The sequence below is a fragment of the Dromiciops gliroides genome, chromosome 1, assembly GCF_019393635.1.
Source record: "Dromiciops gliroides isolate mDroGli1 chromosome 1, mDroGli1.pri, whole genome shotgun sequence".
In the NCBI taxonomy this organism is placed as follows: Eukaryota; Metazoa; Chordata; class Mammalia; order Microbiotheria; family Microbiotheriidae; genus Dromiciops; species Dromiciops gliroides.
Genome location: NC_057861.1, coordinates 55,362,252 through 55,378,969, shown reverse-complemented (window position 1 = coordinate 55,378,969; position 16,718 = coordinate 55,362,252). Strand labels below are relative to the sequence as shown.

Genomic DNA, 16,718 nt, shown 5'->3' with positions numbered 1-16,718 from the left:
GCTGCTAGTCCTGGAGGAGAAGGAGATGGGGCTGCCAGCAGCCCCAGTATCATGGGGACCCAGGCTCCGGTCTCCATGGCTCCCCATCCCCTGCATCCAGGACTAGCACACTGGCTGATGGTTCCTGGGATAGGAGAGAGAGGTCTGGGGGCTAAGCAGCCCAAGATCACATGACTCATGCTCCCTGGCTCCCAGTCCCTGCACCCAGAACTACGAGGGTCTTGGATGGTGGTTCTTAGGGTACGGGGATGGGCTGGGGGGAAGGGAGGACGGTTATATTCCAAGACTTAGGCTTTCTGCCTAAGGACTACAGGCAGCCCTAGCTGGTGGTCTCTTGGTAGAAGGAGGTGGTCTGGGCGGCTATATCCCAGGAGCGGGCTCCCTGCACCTAGAACTACAAGGGGTCTCTGGCTGGTGGTGCCTGGGGTGGTGGTCTGGGGGGACTGTATTCCAGGACCCGGCTCCCAGTCCTGGCCAGCCGAGGCCGCCCTGCTCCCTCCACGGCAGGAGAGGATGCCGTGGCTGGAGCTGCGCGAACAGCCCTCGGCCGAGAAGAAGCGTGGGGCCTTTCGGCGGACGGGAGCTCAAGGGTAGTACCTGTGGGGGGCGCCATGCGGCGCGGCGGGGCCCGGGCTACAGCGGCACACGACGTGCAGGTGGCGCTCCCTGTGACGGAGATTGCTCCGAAAACTCCTCCTCCGCGGACTGAAGAAATAGACCAGCCGCCCGGGGAATTTTGGGAGCGCGGCGGAACCATAGAGACAAAGCGATAGGGGCCAGAGAGAGAGAGCGCCCACTTTCTCTTTCCGCCTAGGGCCGTCTAGGATCCTGGAGGACTGACTTTTCTCTGGGTCTTCTAGCTCCCAAACCTAGCGGTGGAAGAGTTTCCTAGAGGCCGCCTAGGTGTGCCAAGTGCGTGCCCGTTCCCATGGAAACCTCGCAGCGCATCCTCCTTCCTCTGCTCGTGGACTGGCTTGGGGCTGCTGTCCTCAGGTTTTTTGGGGGGTTTTTTTTTGGTGAGGCAATTGGGGTTAAGTGACTTGCCCAGGGTCACACAGTGTCCTCAGTTCGTAAGGGGATCCCAGGATTTGAGAGGAGGAATAGACCTTTCATTTTACACAGGAGGAAAGTGAAGCCTGGAAAGGGCAAGACACTCTGAGGCTCATTGATAATGTCCCACCTGTCCTTAAAAGCCATCCTTCCTTAATAGCCTTCACCTCCTCTAGGAAGGCTTCCCTAATTTCCCCTCTCTCCACACATCCTCCCCATACCCCAGCAGAAATCAATGTCTCCTCCCTACCTTTCATGAGAAGGACAAAGATACATAGGGAATAAAGGATCAGCCTTGGGATGAGAAAGACCTGGGTTCAAACCTTGCCTCTGACACACACTAGTTGTGTGACCTGAGCCACTCACCTTCTCAGTGCCCCAGGCAACACCCTTTGACTCTCAGACACTTACTGTAGCTGTGTGACCCTGGGCAAGTCACATAACCCGGTTTACTTCAGTTTCCTCATCTATAAAAGGGATCTGAAGAAGGAAATGGCAAACCACTCCAGTATCTCCACCAAGAAAACCCCAAATGGCTTCACGAAGAGTTGGATATGACTGAAACAACTGAACAACAGCAACACATATTAAGTTGCTGATCTCCAACTCCCTGTGGAATCTGGAACTAGAAGGGCCCTGAACATCTTATACTAAACGTCCAAAATTGAACTCATTATCTCCCCCCTTCCTTGCCTCCCAAACCCTTCTCTCTTCTGAACTTCCCAATTACTGTAGAGTATCAACCTTTTGCCAGTTACTTAGGCTCACAACCTAAGCACCCACCTTAACTCCTACCTGACATCTATAGGACCCCTCCTCACCTCTGATACCACTCTGGTGCAGGCCCTTATCATCACAGGCGAACTATTACCATAACCAGCTACTTGGTTTCCCTGCCTCACCTTTCCCCACTCCAGTCCATCATCTACTCAACTGCCAAAGTCTTTCTAAAGCCCAAGTATTGATCCAATATAACTCTGAAAGACTTATGAAAATTGCAATACACCTACAGAGAAAGAACTGATGGTATCTGAAAACAGACTGAAACACTTTTTTTTTTTGTGGACAACTCCTTAATCTGAAGTCTTTTTTTTTTTTTTGTGGGGCAATAAGGGTTAAGTGACTTGCACAGGGTCACCCAGCTAGTAAGTGTCAAGTGTCTGAGGCCGGATTTGAATTCAGGTCCTCCTGAATCCAGGACCACTTTATCCACTGTGCCACCTAGCTGCCCCCCCCCATTTGACTTTTAAAATAGTCTTCATCATCTGGCCCCTTCCAATTTTTCTGTTCTTCTTACACCCTACTCCTCTCCATCCACTCTGAGGTTTAGTGACACTGGCCTCTGTTCTGTTTCATCATTTGTCTCCATTCGTTTTATTTTTTTGTTTGTTTGTTTTTGGAGGGGCAATAAGGGTTAAGTGACTTGCCCAGGGTCACACAGCTAGTAACTGTCAAGTGTCTGAGGCTGGATTTGAACTCAGGTACTCCTGAATCCAAGGCCAGTGCTTTATCCACTGTGCCACCTAGCTGCCCTTGTCTCCATGCATTTTCACTGGATTTTCCCTGTGCCTGGAATTCACTCCCTCCTCACTTCTGCTTCTTGGCTTCCCTCAAGTCTTAGTTAAAATTGAAACATTTGTATGAAGCCTTTCCCAATCATATTCAATCATGTCTAATGCCTTCCTTCTGTTGATTATCTTCAATTTGACTTGTATATATCTGATTTGTACATAGTTGTTTGCATGTTGTCTCCCCATTAGACTGAATTCCTTGAGAGCAGGGACTGATTTTTGCTTTTCTTTGTATCCTCAGCACAGAGTGACTGGCACATAGTAAGTGCTTAATAAATGCTAGTTGACTTGATTAGATCTGCATTAGAGAAGGGAGTTCCTTGCAAAGGCGAAATTGCAAGTTCAGAACACACAAAAATATCTCAAAAAAGGATATCTTTACACAGCAGCATGTGCCTTGCATTATGATGAAGAAGAAAGGCAGGCAGCAAAGTGCAGGGAAAGTACATCTGCCCACAACCAATCAATAAACATTTATTTTAAACACCTGCTATATGCCAGCCACCGTGCTAAATGCCAAGGGAAAAAATCAATAAAAGACAGTCCCTGCCTTCAAAGAACTCACAATCCAACAAAGAGAACATGCAAACAAATGTATGCAACATTAACAAAAGGAAGGTGCTGGAATTAAGATCAGTTGGGGGGGGGGCAGCTAGGTGGTGCAGTGGGTAAAGCACCGGCCTTGGATTCAGGAGTACCTCAGTTCAAATCTGGCCTCAGACACTTGACACTTACTAGCTGTGTGACCCTGGGCAAGTCACTTAACCCCCATTGCCCCGCAAAAAACAAAAACAAACAAACAAACAAAAAAATCAGTTGGGGAAGTCTTCCCGTAGAAGTTGGGACTTAAAGGAAGCTGGAGAGGTCAGTAATCAGAGCAGAGGAGGCATGGGGGGAGAGAATTCCCCAAGCCAAGAGATGGAGGGTCTTCTTGTTCAAGTGCTTCCAGGAGGGGTGGTCAACTCAGTGCAATTTCTACATCAGTCAACAGATGGCGTCTTGAGCTCAAGCTTTTCCAGTTCCTTTCCTTTATGCAAGCACCTGTTAGAATTTCTCTGTCTCTTTAGCTAGCACATTCACAGATTAGATTTACAGCTCCTAGTCCCCTCCCCGCTGCCCCAGGGAGATTTATTGGTTTGTTTCTGGGTTTGGGATTTGTTTGTTTGTTTTGGAGGCAATCAGGGTTGTGACTTGCCCAGGGTCAAACAGCTAGTAAGTGTCTGAGGCTAGATTTGAACTCATGAAGAGGAGTCTTCCTGACTTCCAGAAGTCTATCTATTGTGCTACCTAGATACTCCCCCCACCCAGGTGGGATTTCGTTTAGAGACTTAAGATTCTCAACAACAAATCACAATTTCTCAAGTTTACTTTGCCCATATCCCATATGAGATTCTAATCTACTTACCTTCTTTTTTGGGGAGGGGGCGGCTGGGCAATGAGGGTTAAGTGACTTGCCCAGGGTCATACAGCTAGTGTTAAGTGTCTGAGGCCGGATTTGAACTCAGGTCCTCCCGAATCCAGGGTCAGTGCTTTATCCATTGCGCCACCTAGCTGCTCCCTGACTTACTTTACTGATAGAGTTTGATGAAGCTTTTTTTCCCCTTAGGGGATATAAGAGATTATGAGTCTTTTTAACTGTGTTCAACTTTTATGACATTGAAGGAAGTATGGGATCTTGTATTTATCTTTTCTCTTTTATGGCCTAAGAAAAATATAGAAGATTACAATGTAATTTTGCCTATAAAAAACCCTTGTCAATTGTCCTTCATTTTCTTTTTTTTGGGGGGGGGGGTTTGCAATGAGGGTTAAGTGACTTGCCTAGGGTCACACAGCTAGTGTCAAGTGTCTGAGGCTGGATTTGAACTCAGGTCCTCCTGAATCCAGGGCTGGTGCTTTATCCACTGCGCCACCTAGCTGCCCACTTGTCCTTCATTTTCAAAGACATTATGGGGTAACAGCTTGACTAGTATTTTAAGTGAGGCAGAGTTGCACAAAGTCATCAGCCTCACTCTATTCCTGAGTCTTCAAGCCCAGTGAGAAGACAAAAGTCAAGACAACTGGGGATGGCCTGGGATGCAGTAGATGAAGGTGGCGTCTGATGTCTGACCAAACTCTAAGCTCTCCACAGCACTTGCTTCAGCCTCCTTCATTGCCATTGAAACAAATTGTTCTCATCTTCCTATTATACCAGTGGAAGTCTTCACATACTTGGGGTAGACATCCCCCTAACTTACTGATGGATTTTAGTCCCATTGATTACCCTCAACCTAATTTAGCCCATCTGCTGAGTTGGTTTTACTAGGATGTGGCTCCTGTGCATGCCACAGCTTCTTGGAGCCACAGGTGAGAGTTGGGCAAAGATGGACACCAAAGGTGAATGAGCAGCCTTGAAAAGGGCTCAGTAAGCCCTCACACCAGAGGTGCTAGTCTTCTTTGAATACCCCCAAACACCCCAAAACCTTGTGAGAATACTAGTGATTATTCAGATTTTCTCTGAGGCCTGAACCTATGCTTGAGAATAATAATGGGGGACTTGTAGGTGGCGAGGTGGATAAAGCACCAGCCCTGGATTCAGGAGGACCTGAGTTCAAATCTGACCTCAGACACTTGACACTTACTAGCTGTGTGACCCTGGGCAAGTCACTTAACCCCAATTGCCTCACTAAAAAAAAACAAAAGCAAATATTTATTAAGCACCCACTCTGTGCAAGGCGCTTTACTGGACGCTGGAGATTTTGTTGTTCAGTCACATTTGACCCCATGGACCATGGTACACCAAGCCCTTCTCTTCTCCACTATTTCTTGAAGTCTGTCCAAGTTCATGTTCATTGTTTCCATGGTAAAAAGGCTAAAACAGTTACTACTCTAAGTAGCTTGCTTGTATGCTATATAAGTATCACACTTGTTCTGTACTTGTCATAACCCCCCAATAGACTGAAAGCTCCCCAAAGACAGGGACTTTTTTTTTCCCCATTTTTGTATCCCAAGCACTTAACATAACACCTTTCATATCAACCTTAATGGTTTTTTCCATAACAAAGGCATTTAATTAGCATTCAATAACAGCAATAATAGACCACTAGGTAGAGGAAACTAGGTGAGGGAACTTTCTCTCTCAGTATAGATTGGCAATTATTTTGCAATGTTGTTCTAGGAGCAATTTGGAACTATGCCCAAAGGGCTATAGAACTGTGCATATCCTTTGATCCACCAATACCACTGCTAGGCTTATATCCCAGACATCCCCCAAAAGAGAAAATGACCTATCTGTACACAAATATTTATAACAGCTCTTTTTGTGGTGACTAAGAATTGAAAATCAAAAGAATGCCTGTCAATTGGGGAATGGCTAAACAAGCTGTGGTATTATGATGGTGATGGAATATTATCATGCTATAAGAAATAACAAGCAGGACTTCAGAAAGGCCTGGAAAGATTTGTACGAACTGATGTATAGTGAAAAAAGCAGAACCAAGAGAACATTGTGCACAGAGACATCAAAATTTTTGATGAAGAACTGTAAAAGACTTAACTATTCCCAACGACACAATGATCCAAGATAATCCCAAAGGATTATATTGATGAAACATAGATATTGATGGAACACAGACTGAAGCATGCTATTTTTCACTTTCATTTTTTTTCTTTTATTCAGGTTTTCTTATACAAAATGGGGAGAGAGAAAAAAAGAATGTTGTTCCAGCCTTTTAAATGTTAAGTGATTTGCCCAGGGTTTCACAATCAGGGAGGTCATGAACAGATCCTCATGACCTTAAAGCTGGTTTCCTATGCCCTACACCCTGCTGCCTCTCAACAAGAAGCTATTCTACCCATAAACATTGAGCTAATTTACTTATTAATGGAGCAAGGATGATAACCAGGGGAACCCCCTGATTTGTTGGACCTCCCTCAGAGCTAGACATGTTCTCTGATTCTTTGCTGAGGGACATGGGCCTTGCTGAGGTGATAAAGGAAAACTACTGATGGGTCCTCAGTGACTACAGTGTTCACCAAAGATGATTGAGGATTTTTCCTTTTTGCTCTGATTCTTCTCTTATAACATGACTAATGCAGAAAAATGTTTAATGTTATTGTACATACATAACCTATATCAGATTACTTGCTGTCTTGGGGAGGGGGGGAAGGAGGGGAGGGAGGAAGAAAATTTTGAAACTAGCAATCTTATAAAAGCAAATGTTGAAAACTACCTCTACATGTAACTGGAAAATAATAAAATACTTTTATAATTAAAAAAAAAAAGATGATTGAGGAGACAGCTAGATGGTACAGTGGATAAAGAACTGGGCCCTGGATTCAGAAGGACCTGAGTTCAAATCTGTACTTCAGACACTTGACACTTACTAGCTGTGTGACCCCTGGGCAAGTCACTTAACCCCTCCATTGCCCTGCCAAAAAAAAAAGATGATTGAGAGTCAGGAGGAACAGTCTTTTGTCATAGAATCTTACATTGCCCGGATCTCTAAGAACTGTGGAAATCACTCCACCAGTCTCTTTTGGACCCCTCTCCCTTTGTACATGCTTTCTCTCTCTTGGGCTTCTAGCAACAGGATGAAAGGAGGGGGAAGGAGAGAGCACCAAATGGTACCTTGCAGCATAAGCACATGGCAGCAAAGACATGTGCTTACTTGTATAGACATGAGACTAGACCTTGAGGCCCTGGCTACTGCTTTCCCGCATTCTGTTTACTTTTTTTAAAAAGTTATTTTACTTTTGATTCACTGAAACAAAGCATTTCCATAACACAATACAATAAAAAAGATGATTGCACATGAAACCAAATCTACCATGTACAACTTGCTATTCCCTCCAAATATACAACAAAGGTATCACGTAGATTTTTTTACTTTTTTTTCTTCCTTCACCTTTTCCCCACCCTAGAGATGGCTAACATTAGATACAGATAGGCATATATATAATTATGCTAGCACAGGTCAGCAAACAGTAATCCTAAGAAATGGATGCTACAGCCTTGGCAGTGACCTCATGGACCAAGAGTTCCTGAGTTCCCTATTTGGGCAGCGGCTGAACAGTGGCAAGAGATTTCCTCAAGAGTGTGCTTCTTAGGGGGCAGCTAGGTGGCACAGTGGATAAAGCACCAGCCCTGGATTCAGGAGTACCTGAGTTCAAATCCGGCCTCAGACACTTGACACTTACTAGCTATGTGACCCTGGGCAAGTCACTTAACCCCCATTGCCCTGCAGGAAAAAAAAAAAAAAGAGTGTGCTTCTTAGGGGTATAAAACTATTGCTAAATCATTCTGTAATTGCTTAAACAGTGTAAGACCTAGGTCATTGTGATATATCTGTTCATCAGTCCAATGAAGTAGTCTTTACATTTTAGGGGGAATATAATGAGTGTAATAGGCTATTTGAGATGGTTTGTATTTTCTACATTTGTTTATAGGTATCTGTGAATCTTTTACACCTTATAACTTTCTGTAGTAGAGGAAATAAATGAATATCCTATACCTGAGATCTATACTGTATATTTTCTAGAGGGAACTCTGTCATCTATATTTGGGTGAGACTTTAATTAATTAAATTTTGGGGGTGAGGTAATCGGGGTTGTGACTTGCCCAGGGTCACACAGCTAGTAAGTGTCAAGTGTCTGAGGCTGGATTTGAACTCAGGTCCTCCTGACTCCGGGGTCAGTGCTTTATCCACTGCACCACCTAGCTGCCCCTGGGGGAGACTTTAAATATGACCTCATACCTAAATTTCATTTTAACTATTTTTCTGGAGTTACTCTAGCATTGGAGTAGAGCCAGAGAGAGGATTTAAACACTCAGGATCGAGCCCAACTGTGTTTGGGCCCAGGACTCCTTGTTGGGGGCCTCCTGGGTCACTGAATACACAAATATGGACCCTCTTTAGAAAGAGTGATTCCAAAATGGGAACCATGCTTGAGACAATGGGCAAGTGTATGTGATCGGGTGTAAGAAACAGGGAAACTGAGGCAGGACTCCCAGTCTTGTGTAAAGCAGAAAGACCATTTTATTACCATACGTGAAAGAAAGGGCACACACATTCTTTCTTTTTCCCCATTCTTAAATTTATTCATCCATCTATTTATTTATTCATTCGTCCATTTATTTATTTATTTTGCTATCAATTCCTTCCTTCCTTCCTTCATTCATTTATTTCGGGGCACATGCTTTCAAGGACCTTGTGTGATGTGAGCTTGGGGCAGCAGGCCTTTTGTTGTCCCTCTGGATGCACACTCCTTGAGACACTCTTACTTCATATTAACTCCTAAACATGTACCCCCACCCTGATCATATAACACATGTCTAATTATAATGTTAAATCTCCACCCAGGGGTGCTTCAAATACTATGCATGAGGCTTATTAAGCAAGCACAGTACAATTTGGGGTTAAGCTAGGGGACACAGAGGGGCCAGTTTGGGCTAGTATGCTAGTCTTCCTGATTCTGGGGAGAAATCATCCTTGTGGGACAACTTCTAATTGGATGGGGTTTTCTTGGTTCTCCTGCTATCTATCTGACTTCAGATAATTGTAACTGCTAGCTCAGCAGAAAAAGGAAGAGAAGTGGGAGTGGGAGAAAGGAAGCCCCTGGGACTTGAACAATGTGGCCCACCTAATCTGAGAGGGGCACATTTTTTTTGGTGAGGCAATTGGGGTTAAGTGACTTGCCCGAGGTCATACAGCTAGTAAGTGCCAAGTGTCTGAGGCTGGATTTGAACTCAGTTCCTCCTGACTCCAGGGCCAGTGCTCTATCCCCTGCATCACCTAGCTGTCCCTGAGAGGGGCACATTTTATTTCTCTCAAAGGCAACTGTGCAAAGGGGCACACACACAGGGACTGCATATAACCAGGTCATACACTACTTCAAGGCTGCAAAGACGTAAATTTCTTCAGTTAATGTGATCACCCTATCTGTCATTGCAGCTCAGCTGCTTCCATTGGGTATTGAGAGAAATGATTATTTCTCTTTTATATTAATGATCAATTATTGAATTAGGACCAAGATCTTTTACCTTCCTATTTCTTCATTCAGAAACCAGAAACCTGTGGGTTGTTCAATCTCAGAAGGACATGGCCCAAATACTGGGAACATGCTTTTGGATCCTAGGTGTTAGACACCACCCAACTAGAAAATCTAGAATTCAATCTAAGATGAATTCCAGCGGGGAAGAGGGGTGGAGTGGGTGGGGTTGGGGGTGATCTGGGAGCAAGAGTGATCAAAGTCACCTCCCCCAGACCCTCATTAGCATGTCCACTTTTCATTCATTGTTAACCAATCAAAGTTGATTGTTACCAGTCAGGAACACCAACTCTTCCAAGGGCACATAAGTGTCAAGAAGCTGTGAACCTTTGGTTCACGAGAGACAGCCAGATAACCAATCCTTTTATTGATTATCCACTAGTAATAATTAATGTTCTGAAATACAAGTCATGAATGGGTCTCAACACATTGATTTCCAGATATTTTATGCATTTTTTGTAGTGTGACACCTCTAGCCTGCATGTGTACTTGATGCAGACCCCTGTCTAACCCTTAATTATGGCCTACGTTGGCCTGAGCGTTGGCTGCTCTAAACCTACAGAGTAGTGTTACTTTGTGAGTGCAAGAACTGACCTGCCCACCAGGTGGTGGTATAAGCAGGCCACCAGCTAAGCGAACTCAGCAGAGTTTCTCTCATGCTTTGTATAGCCATACCCTGGAAAGCTACGGCACTCCAACAATTGGCCATTAAAGGACAATCATTTTGCAAAAGCAAAAACTACTCCACTTCCCAGTGCTGCCCAGACATTTTTCTTCTTCCAGTCAGCATTGGTTAGGATCTAAACTTTGACTAAGGGATAAGAAAATGAGATAATATTTAGAAAGCTCTTAGCACAGTGCCTGACACATTGTAAGATATTTACTATTACATGATTCCCCTACATTCATCATCTATTTACTGTGGATACATTTATCATTGTTAAGTCGTTGGAGTTGGGTTTACTGTTTCCTTCCCCAGTTCATTTTACGGATGAGGCAGCTGAGGCAAACAGGGTTAAACGACTCCAAGGTCATGCAGACATATGTAGCCCATATAAACTCTTAGGATTTTTATCCAAAGTACCGATATCGTGGATGAGTCTTGAGTCTTAGAGCAAGTCTCCATCTCTGTCTCAGGATTCTAGGGGCGTCCTTGAGAAATTAAAGGTGATTCTCTGATGCCATTGGCTTGAGATCCCACCTTTGTGCTTTCACCAAGATTATCAATTATTGATGATGATAATTAGCACTTATATTGTGATTTAAGCATTTGCAAAGAGCTTTACATATATTATCTTATCTGACCCTTATGAAATAGGTACTACATTGACTTCTGGTGTCAAGATGGCAGAGTTAAGGCAGGGAATTCCCTGGAGCCTTCCCAATTGTCCCTGCAAACAACTTGAAACTGCCTCAGATAGAGGAGAAGGGGAAAGAAGCTTACCAGCTCAGCAGGAAAGATCTGTCTCACTGGGATGGGAGGAGAGCTTGGTCCCAGAGCAGCAGCAAGGAGCCTCAGAGCAGGGGGGGGGCCTATAGCATGGCTCCCAACTCCAGAACTCCAAGGCAATCCATCAGGGAGGCCCCACCTTCCTATAAACTAGCAATACTTGAGGCAAGCCCAAAGTCGTGTAGCACAGAGAGGCCAGCCCCACCCAGCAGTGCTCACCCCGCCTTCATTCTCAAAGAGGATTATGACACAGGGGTGATGTCTTGACTTGCTGTGAATTGGATTTAAGTAAGAGACGGCTTTGCAAAGTCACCAACCTCACTCTCTCCTCCAGAGTCATCTGGGTCCAATGGCAAGATATATGAGGATGACTGGAGATGTCCTAGATGTTTGAGGCACTTGGGGTTAAGTGACTTGCCCAGGGTCGCTGTGAGAAATGGGTAGTTGTCTCCTCTCAATGTCAATATAACAGTCAATCATACTCCCCCTGACCTGTTTGTAGGACAAAGGTCTCAGATCCCCTCCTCCCCCTCAGGTTAGCAAGGTCACATGGTTCAAGGAGCCCTGGTCTCAATAAGGTCCTCTCCGGAGTTGTGTCCATATAAGGAAGTATAAGGTCCACTCCTGAGTTGTGCCCATACAAGGAAGAGGGGTGGGAATACTACGTTCTGATTAGCTAGTTTTTACCCGTAGATCGTAACCCCACCAGTGATGAAAAAGGGGAGGGCCCATTCGAGTTAGGAACTAGGGTATAAAACAGGGCCTTCGAGCCCCCTTTCTGGGCACCCACTAGCTGCACACTAGGGTGCTTCCTTCTCATGAGAAGAAAATAAAGCCTTTGTCACCTCGAATTATTGAAAAGAGGATGGATTTTTCCCTCACAGTCACATAGCTAGTAAGTATCTCAGGTGAGATTTGAACTCAGATCCTGTTGACTCCAAGGCCAGTGCTCTATCCACTGAGCCACCTAGCTGCCCCTTGTGGCGCTAATACCCAAACCAGGAAGAGTCAAAACTAATAATATTCAAAATAATATTTAAAAACTAATTATATTTATATTTAATATTTTTTCAAAAATTTAAAATAAAACACTAGCAAGGAGATTACAGCAATATATCACAAAGATCATACACTACGACCAGGTGGGATTTTTATCAAGAATGCTGGGCTGAGGGGGGGTGGGCAGTTAGGTGGCACATTGGATAAAGCACTGCCCCTAGATTCAGTAGGACCTGAGTTCAAATCCAGCCTCAGACACCTGACACTTACTATGTGACCCTGGGCAAATCACTGAATCCTCACTGCCCTGGAAAAAAACACACAAAAGAATGCTGGGCTGATTCAATATTAGGAAAAAACTATCAAGATAATTAGCCATAACAATAACAAAACCAACAGAAATCATATGATTATTTCAATAGATGCAGAAAAAGCCTTTGACAAAATACAATACCCATTCCTATTAAAAACATTACAGAGCATAGGAATAAATGGAGCTTACCTTAAAATAATAAGTAATATTTATCAGGAAGAATTATCTATAACAGGGATAAACTAGAACCCAAGGATGCCCATTATCACCACTATTATTCAGTGTTATACTGGAAATTATAACTATAGCAACAAAAGAAGAAAAAGAAATTGAAGGAATTAGAATAGGTAATAAAGAAACAAAAATAGTACTCTTTGTGGAAGATATAATGGTATACTTAGAGAATCCTAGAGAATAAAATTTTTAAAAACTAGATGAAATAATTAACAACTTTAGAAAAGTTGCAGGATATAAAATAAACTCACATAAATCATTATAACCATCAAAGCCCAGTAGCAAGAGATAGAAAGAGAAATTCAATTTAAAGTAACTGTAGACAATATAAAATACTTGGGAGTCTGCAGCCAAAATAAACCCAGGAACTATATGAATACATTTACAAAACACTGTTCACACAAATAAAATTAGATCTAAACAGTTGGAAAAAATATTAATTGCTCATAGATAGGCCAGGCCAATATAATAAAAATGATAATTCTACCTAAATTAATCTTTTTATTCAGTGCTATGCCAATCAAACTACCAAAAAACCCTATTTTATAAAGCTAGAAAAATAATAATTCACCTGGAAGACTATCAAGACTATCAAAGAATCAATCAGTTTTTAAGAATGTAGATCTCCAACTGTATTATAAAGCAGTAATTATCAAAACAATTTAGTACTGGCTAAGAAATAGAGTGGAGAGTGGTGGATAAGTGGAATACATTAGGTACACAATACATTATAGATTATGACCATAGCAATCTAGTATTTGATAAACCCAAAGATCCAAGCTTTTTTGCAAAAATAACTCCAATTATTTTATTGTTGTTGTTTTCCATAGGAATAGTCGATGAGTGTTTTTTAATTGCCTGGTAAATCTGAAAAATTAAAAAGATATGATATAGAGATGAATAATTGTGACCTAAGTCATAATATAGTTAGATTCAAGATTTTGGGACAAAACCTTGTTATTTGAAAATTGCTATGAAAACTGGAAAACAGTATGGCAGAAGCTTGGTATATATAGATCAACATCTCATATCATATACCAAAATAAGGTCAGAATGGGTATGTGATTTACACATAAAGGGTGATACCATAAACACATTAGGAGAGCAGGGAATAGATTACCTGTTAGATCTATGGATAAGAAAAGAATTTAGCACCAACAAGATATAAAAAGCATTACAAAATGTAAAATAGATCATTTTGATTATATAAAATTAAAAAGGTTTTGCACATACAAAACTAGTCCAATCAAAATTAGAAGGAAAGCAGAACACTGGGGGGAAATTTTTGTAGCAAGTATCTCTGATAAAGGCCTCATTTATCAAATATATAGAAAACAGTCAAATTTATAATACAAGTAATTTATCAATTGAGAAATGGTTAAAGGATATGAACAGGTAGTTTTCTGATGAAGAAATAAAACTTTTTTTTAGTCATATGAAAAAATGCTCGAAATCACTATGATTAGAGAAATGAAAATTAAACCTCTGAGGTACCACCCCACACCTATAAGATTGGTTAATATGACAAAAAAGGAAAATGATAAATGTTGGAGGGGATGTGTGAAACTGGGTCACTAATTCACTGTTGGTGGAGTTGTGAACTGATCTCCAACCATTCTCAATAGCAATTTGGAACTATGCCCAAAGGGTGACAAAACTGTGCCTACAGGGCAGCTAGGTGGGGCAGTGTATAAAGCACCAGCCCTGGATTCAGGAGGACCTGAGGTCAAATCTGGCTCAGACACTTGACACTAGCTGTGTGACCCTGGGCAAGTCACTTAACCCTCATTGCCCCACAAAAACAAACAAAAAACAAAAAAGCAAAACAAAACAAAAAAACCCAAACCTTGCATACCCTTTGATCCAGCAATACCACTGCAAGGTCTAAATTCCAAAGAGGTTTTGTTTGTTTGTTTGTTTTGTTTTAAAGGGGAAAGGACCCATTTGTACAAAAAATATTTAAAGCAACTTTTGTTTGTGGTGGCTAAGTATTAGAAATTGAGGAGCTATCTATCAAATGGGGAATGGTTGCACAAGTTGTGGAATATGATTGTGGTGGAATATTATTGTGCTATAAGCTATTATAAGCAGACAGATTTCAGAAAAACCTTGAAAGACTTACATGAACTGATGCAAAATGAAGCGAGCAGAACCAGGGGAACATTATACATAGTAATATTGTACAATGAAGAACTGTGAATGATTTAACTGTTCTTAGTGATACAATTGTCCAAGAAAATCCCAAAGGACTAATGATGAAACATGTTCTCTGCCTCCAGAGAAACAACTGATATTACCTGAATATAGACTAAAGCACACTATTTTCCCCTTTCCTTTCCTTTCCTTTCCCTTATCTTTCTTTGTTTCTTTCTTTTTCTTTCCTTCTTTCTTTCCTTCTTCCCTTCTTTTTTTCTCCCTTCTTTCTTTCATTCTCTCTCTTCTTTCCTTTATTTTTTCCCTCCCTTTCTTTCTCTTCAAGTCTTCTTATACAAAATGACTAATATGGAAATGTTTTACAAGATTGAACATATATAACCTATATCAGATTGCTTATTGTCTCAGAGAGGGGACAGGGGAGGAAAGGATAAATTTTGGAACTCAGAACTTCTTTTAAATGTTAAAAATTGTTTTCACATGCAGTTGGAGAAAAGAATAAAAGATTTTTTAAAAAGGTACTATTATTATCTCCATTTTACAAAACAAGAAACTGAGTTTGGAAAAGGTCTTCAATTTAGTCAACCATTGTTAAGTATCTTTTGGAAAGTGGTATTCACTAAGGTATTACAGCAATAGTAGTGAAATATCCCCCTAAGAGTAGTGGGAAGAAGTATAGTTTACTTTTTTGCCACCATACTTTCTCCACAAAGATCTGGAAAGTGTTAACAGACCAAGTCTTCATAAGAAAATACAAGAAAAAATTCACCGTGAGCCGTCCTTCCAGCCCAGGTCAGTATAGGAAGACAGAAAGTCTGTGAACACTGGGGCCCTTGGAAGAGTGGGTATTCCTGAGGGTGGCAATCAACTCTTTTTTTTGTGTGTGTGTGAGGCATTTGGGGTTAAGTGACTTGCCCAGGCTCACACAGCTAGTAAGTGTTAAGTGTCTGAGGTCACATTTGAACTCAGGTCCTCCTGACTCCAGGGCCAGTGCTCTATCCACTGCACCACCTAGCTGCCTTGGCAATCAATTCTTAAATGAGAGAGAATTAATATTATAATGAGAAGTAGACCTATTCTAATGAGGGGTTGGGAGGTGTAACTTCATGTCATTTACTTCTAAATTGCCCAGCCTTGGGCAATCTAATCAAAGAATTTATACCTTCCCAAACCTATGTAGAGCACAATAGGCTCAACCACTTTAGATTAAATTCCTTGTAAAGTTGGCTGGGGACTAAAAAAGATTAAGGAGAAGGTTAATCCTATCTGCTATCATAAATCCTGTCTGGCTGAAGACTTTAGAAAAAGGTGGAGAACTAGGAATCTCCCCAAATCTTTGATCATTAATAAACATTTCTCAGTCCCTAGGTTACCCCAAGAAAACAGCAGGAGGACCCAAGAAGGCATAAACTCATCGCAGCAATCCTCTCCAGAAGTGCTGAGAGCAAGTCCTAAGTCAAGAAGTAGGCTGGAAGAAGGAACAAACAAACAAAAAATAGTCAGAACAAAAGGTAAAAACCTCAAAAAAGAAAAAAGAAACAAAAAAAGGTAAAAATAATACGGTTCAATCTTCATTCAGATTCCACAGTTCTTTTTTCTGAATGTAGAGAGCATTTTCCATCATGAGTCCTTTGGAATTGTTTTGGATCATTGTATTCATGAGAAGAGCTAAGACCATCACAGTTGATTGTCACATAATGTTGCTGTTTCTGTGTACAATGTTCTCCTGGTTCTACTCATTTCACTCAGCATCAGTTCACTTAAGTCTTTCCAGATTTTTCTGAAATCTGCCTGGTCATCATTTCTTATAGCACAATAGTATTCCATTATATTTGTTTGGGACAAACTGCCTCAGTTTACCCAAATAATTCGAGGAGACTACCAAGTCAAGCAGAGACAGGTTTATTTCATTCTCATGAGA

General features: G+C 42.0%; 1 protein-coding gene across 1 annotated transcript in view; it reads right to left on the bottom strand.

The window, feature by feature from the left end:
* The window catches only part of THOP1 (thimet oligopeptidase 1), a 45,374-nt gene extending 44,617 nt beyond the window's left edge, over positions 1-757 (bottom strand). The window contains 3 exon segments of the mRNA XM_043983291.1: positions 598-616; positions 618-733; positions 736-757. Coding sequence (XP_043839226.1) covers positions 598-616; positions 618-733; positions 736-757 — 157 coding nt within the window.
* Positions 758-16,718: the final 15,961 nt, after the last annotated feature.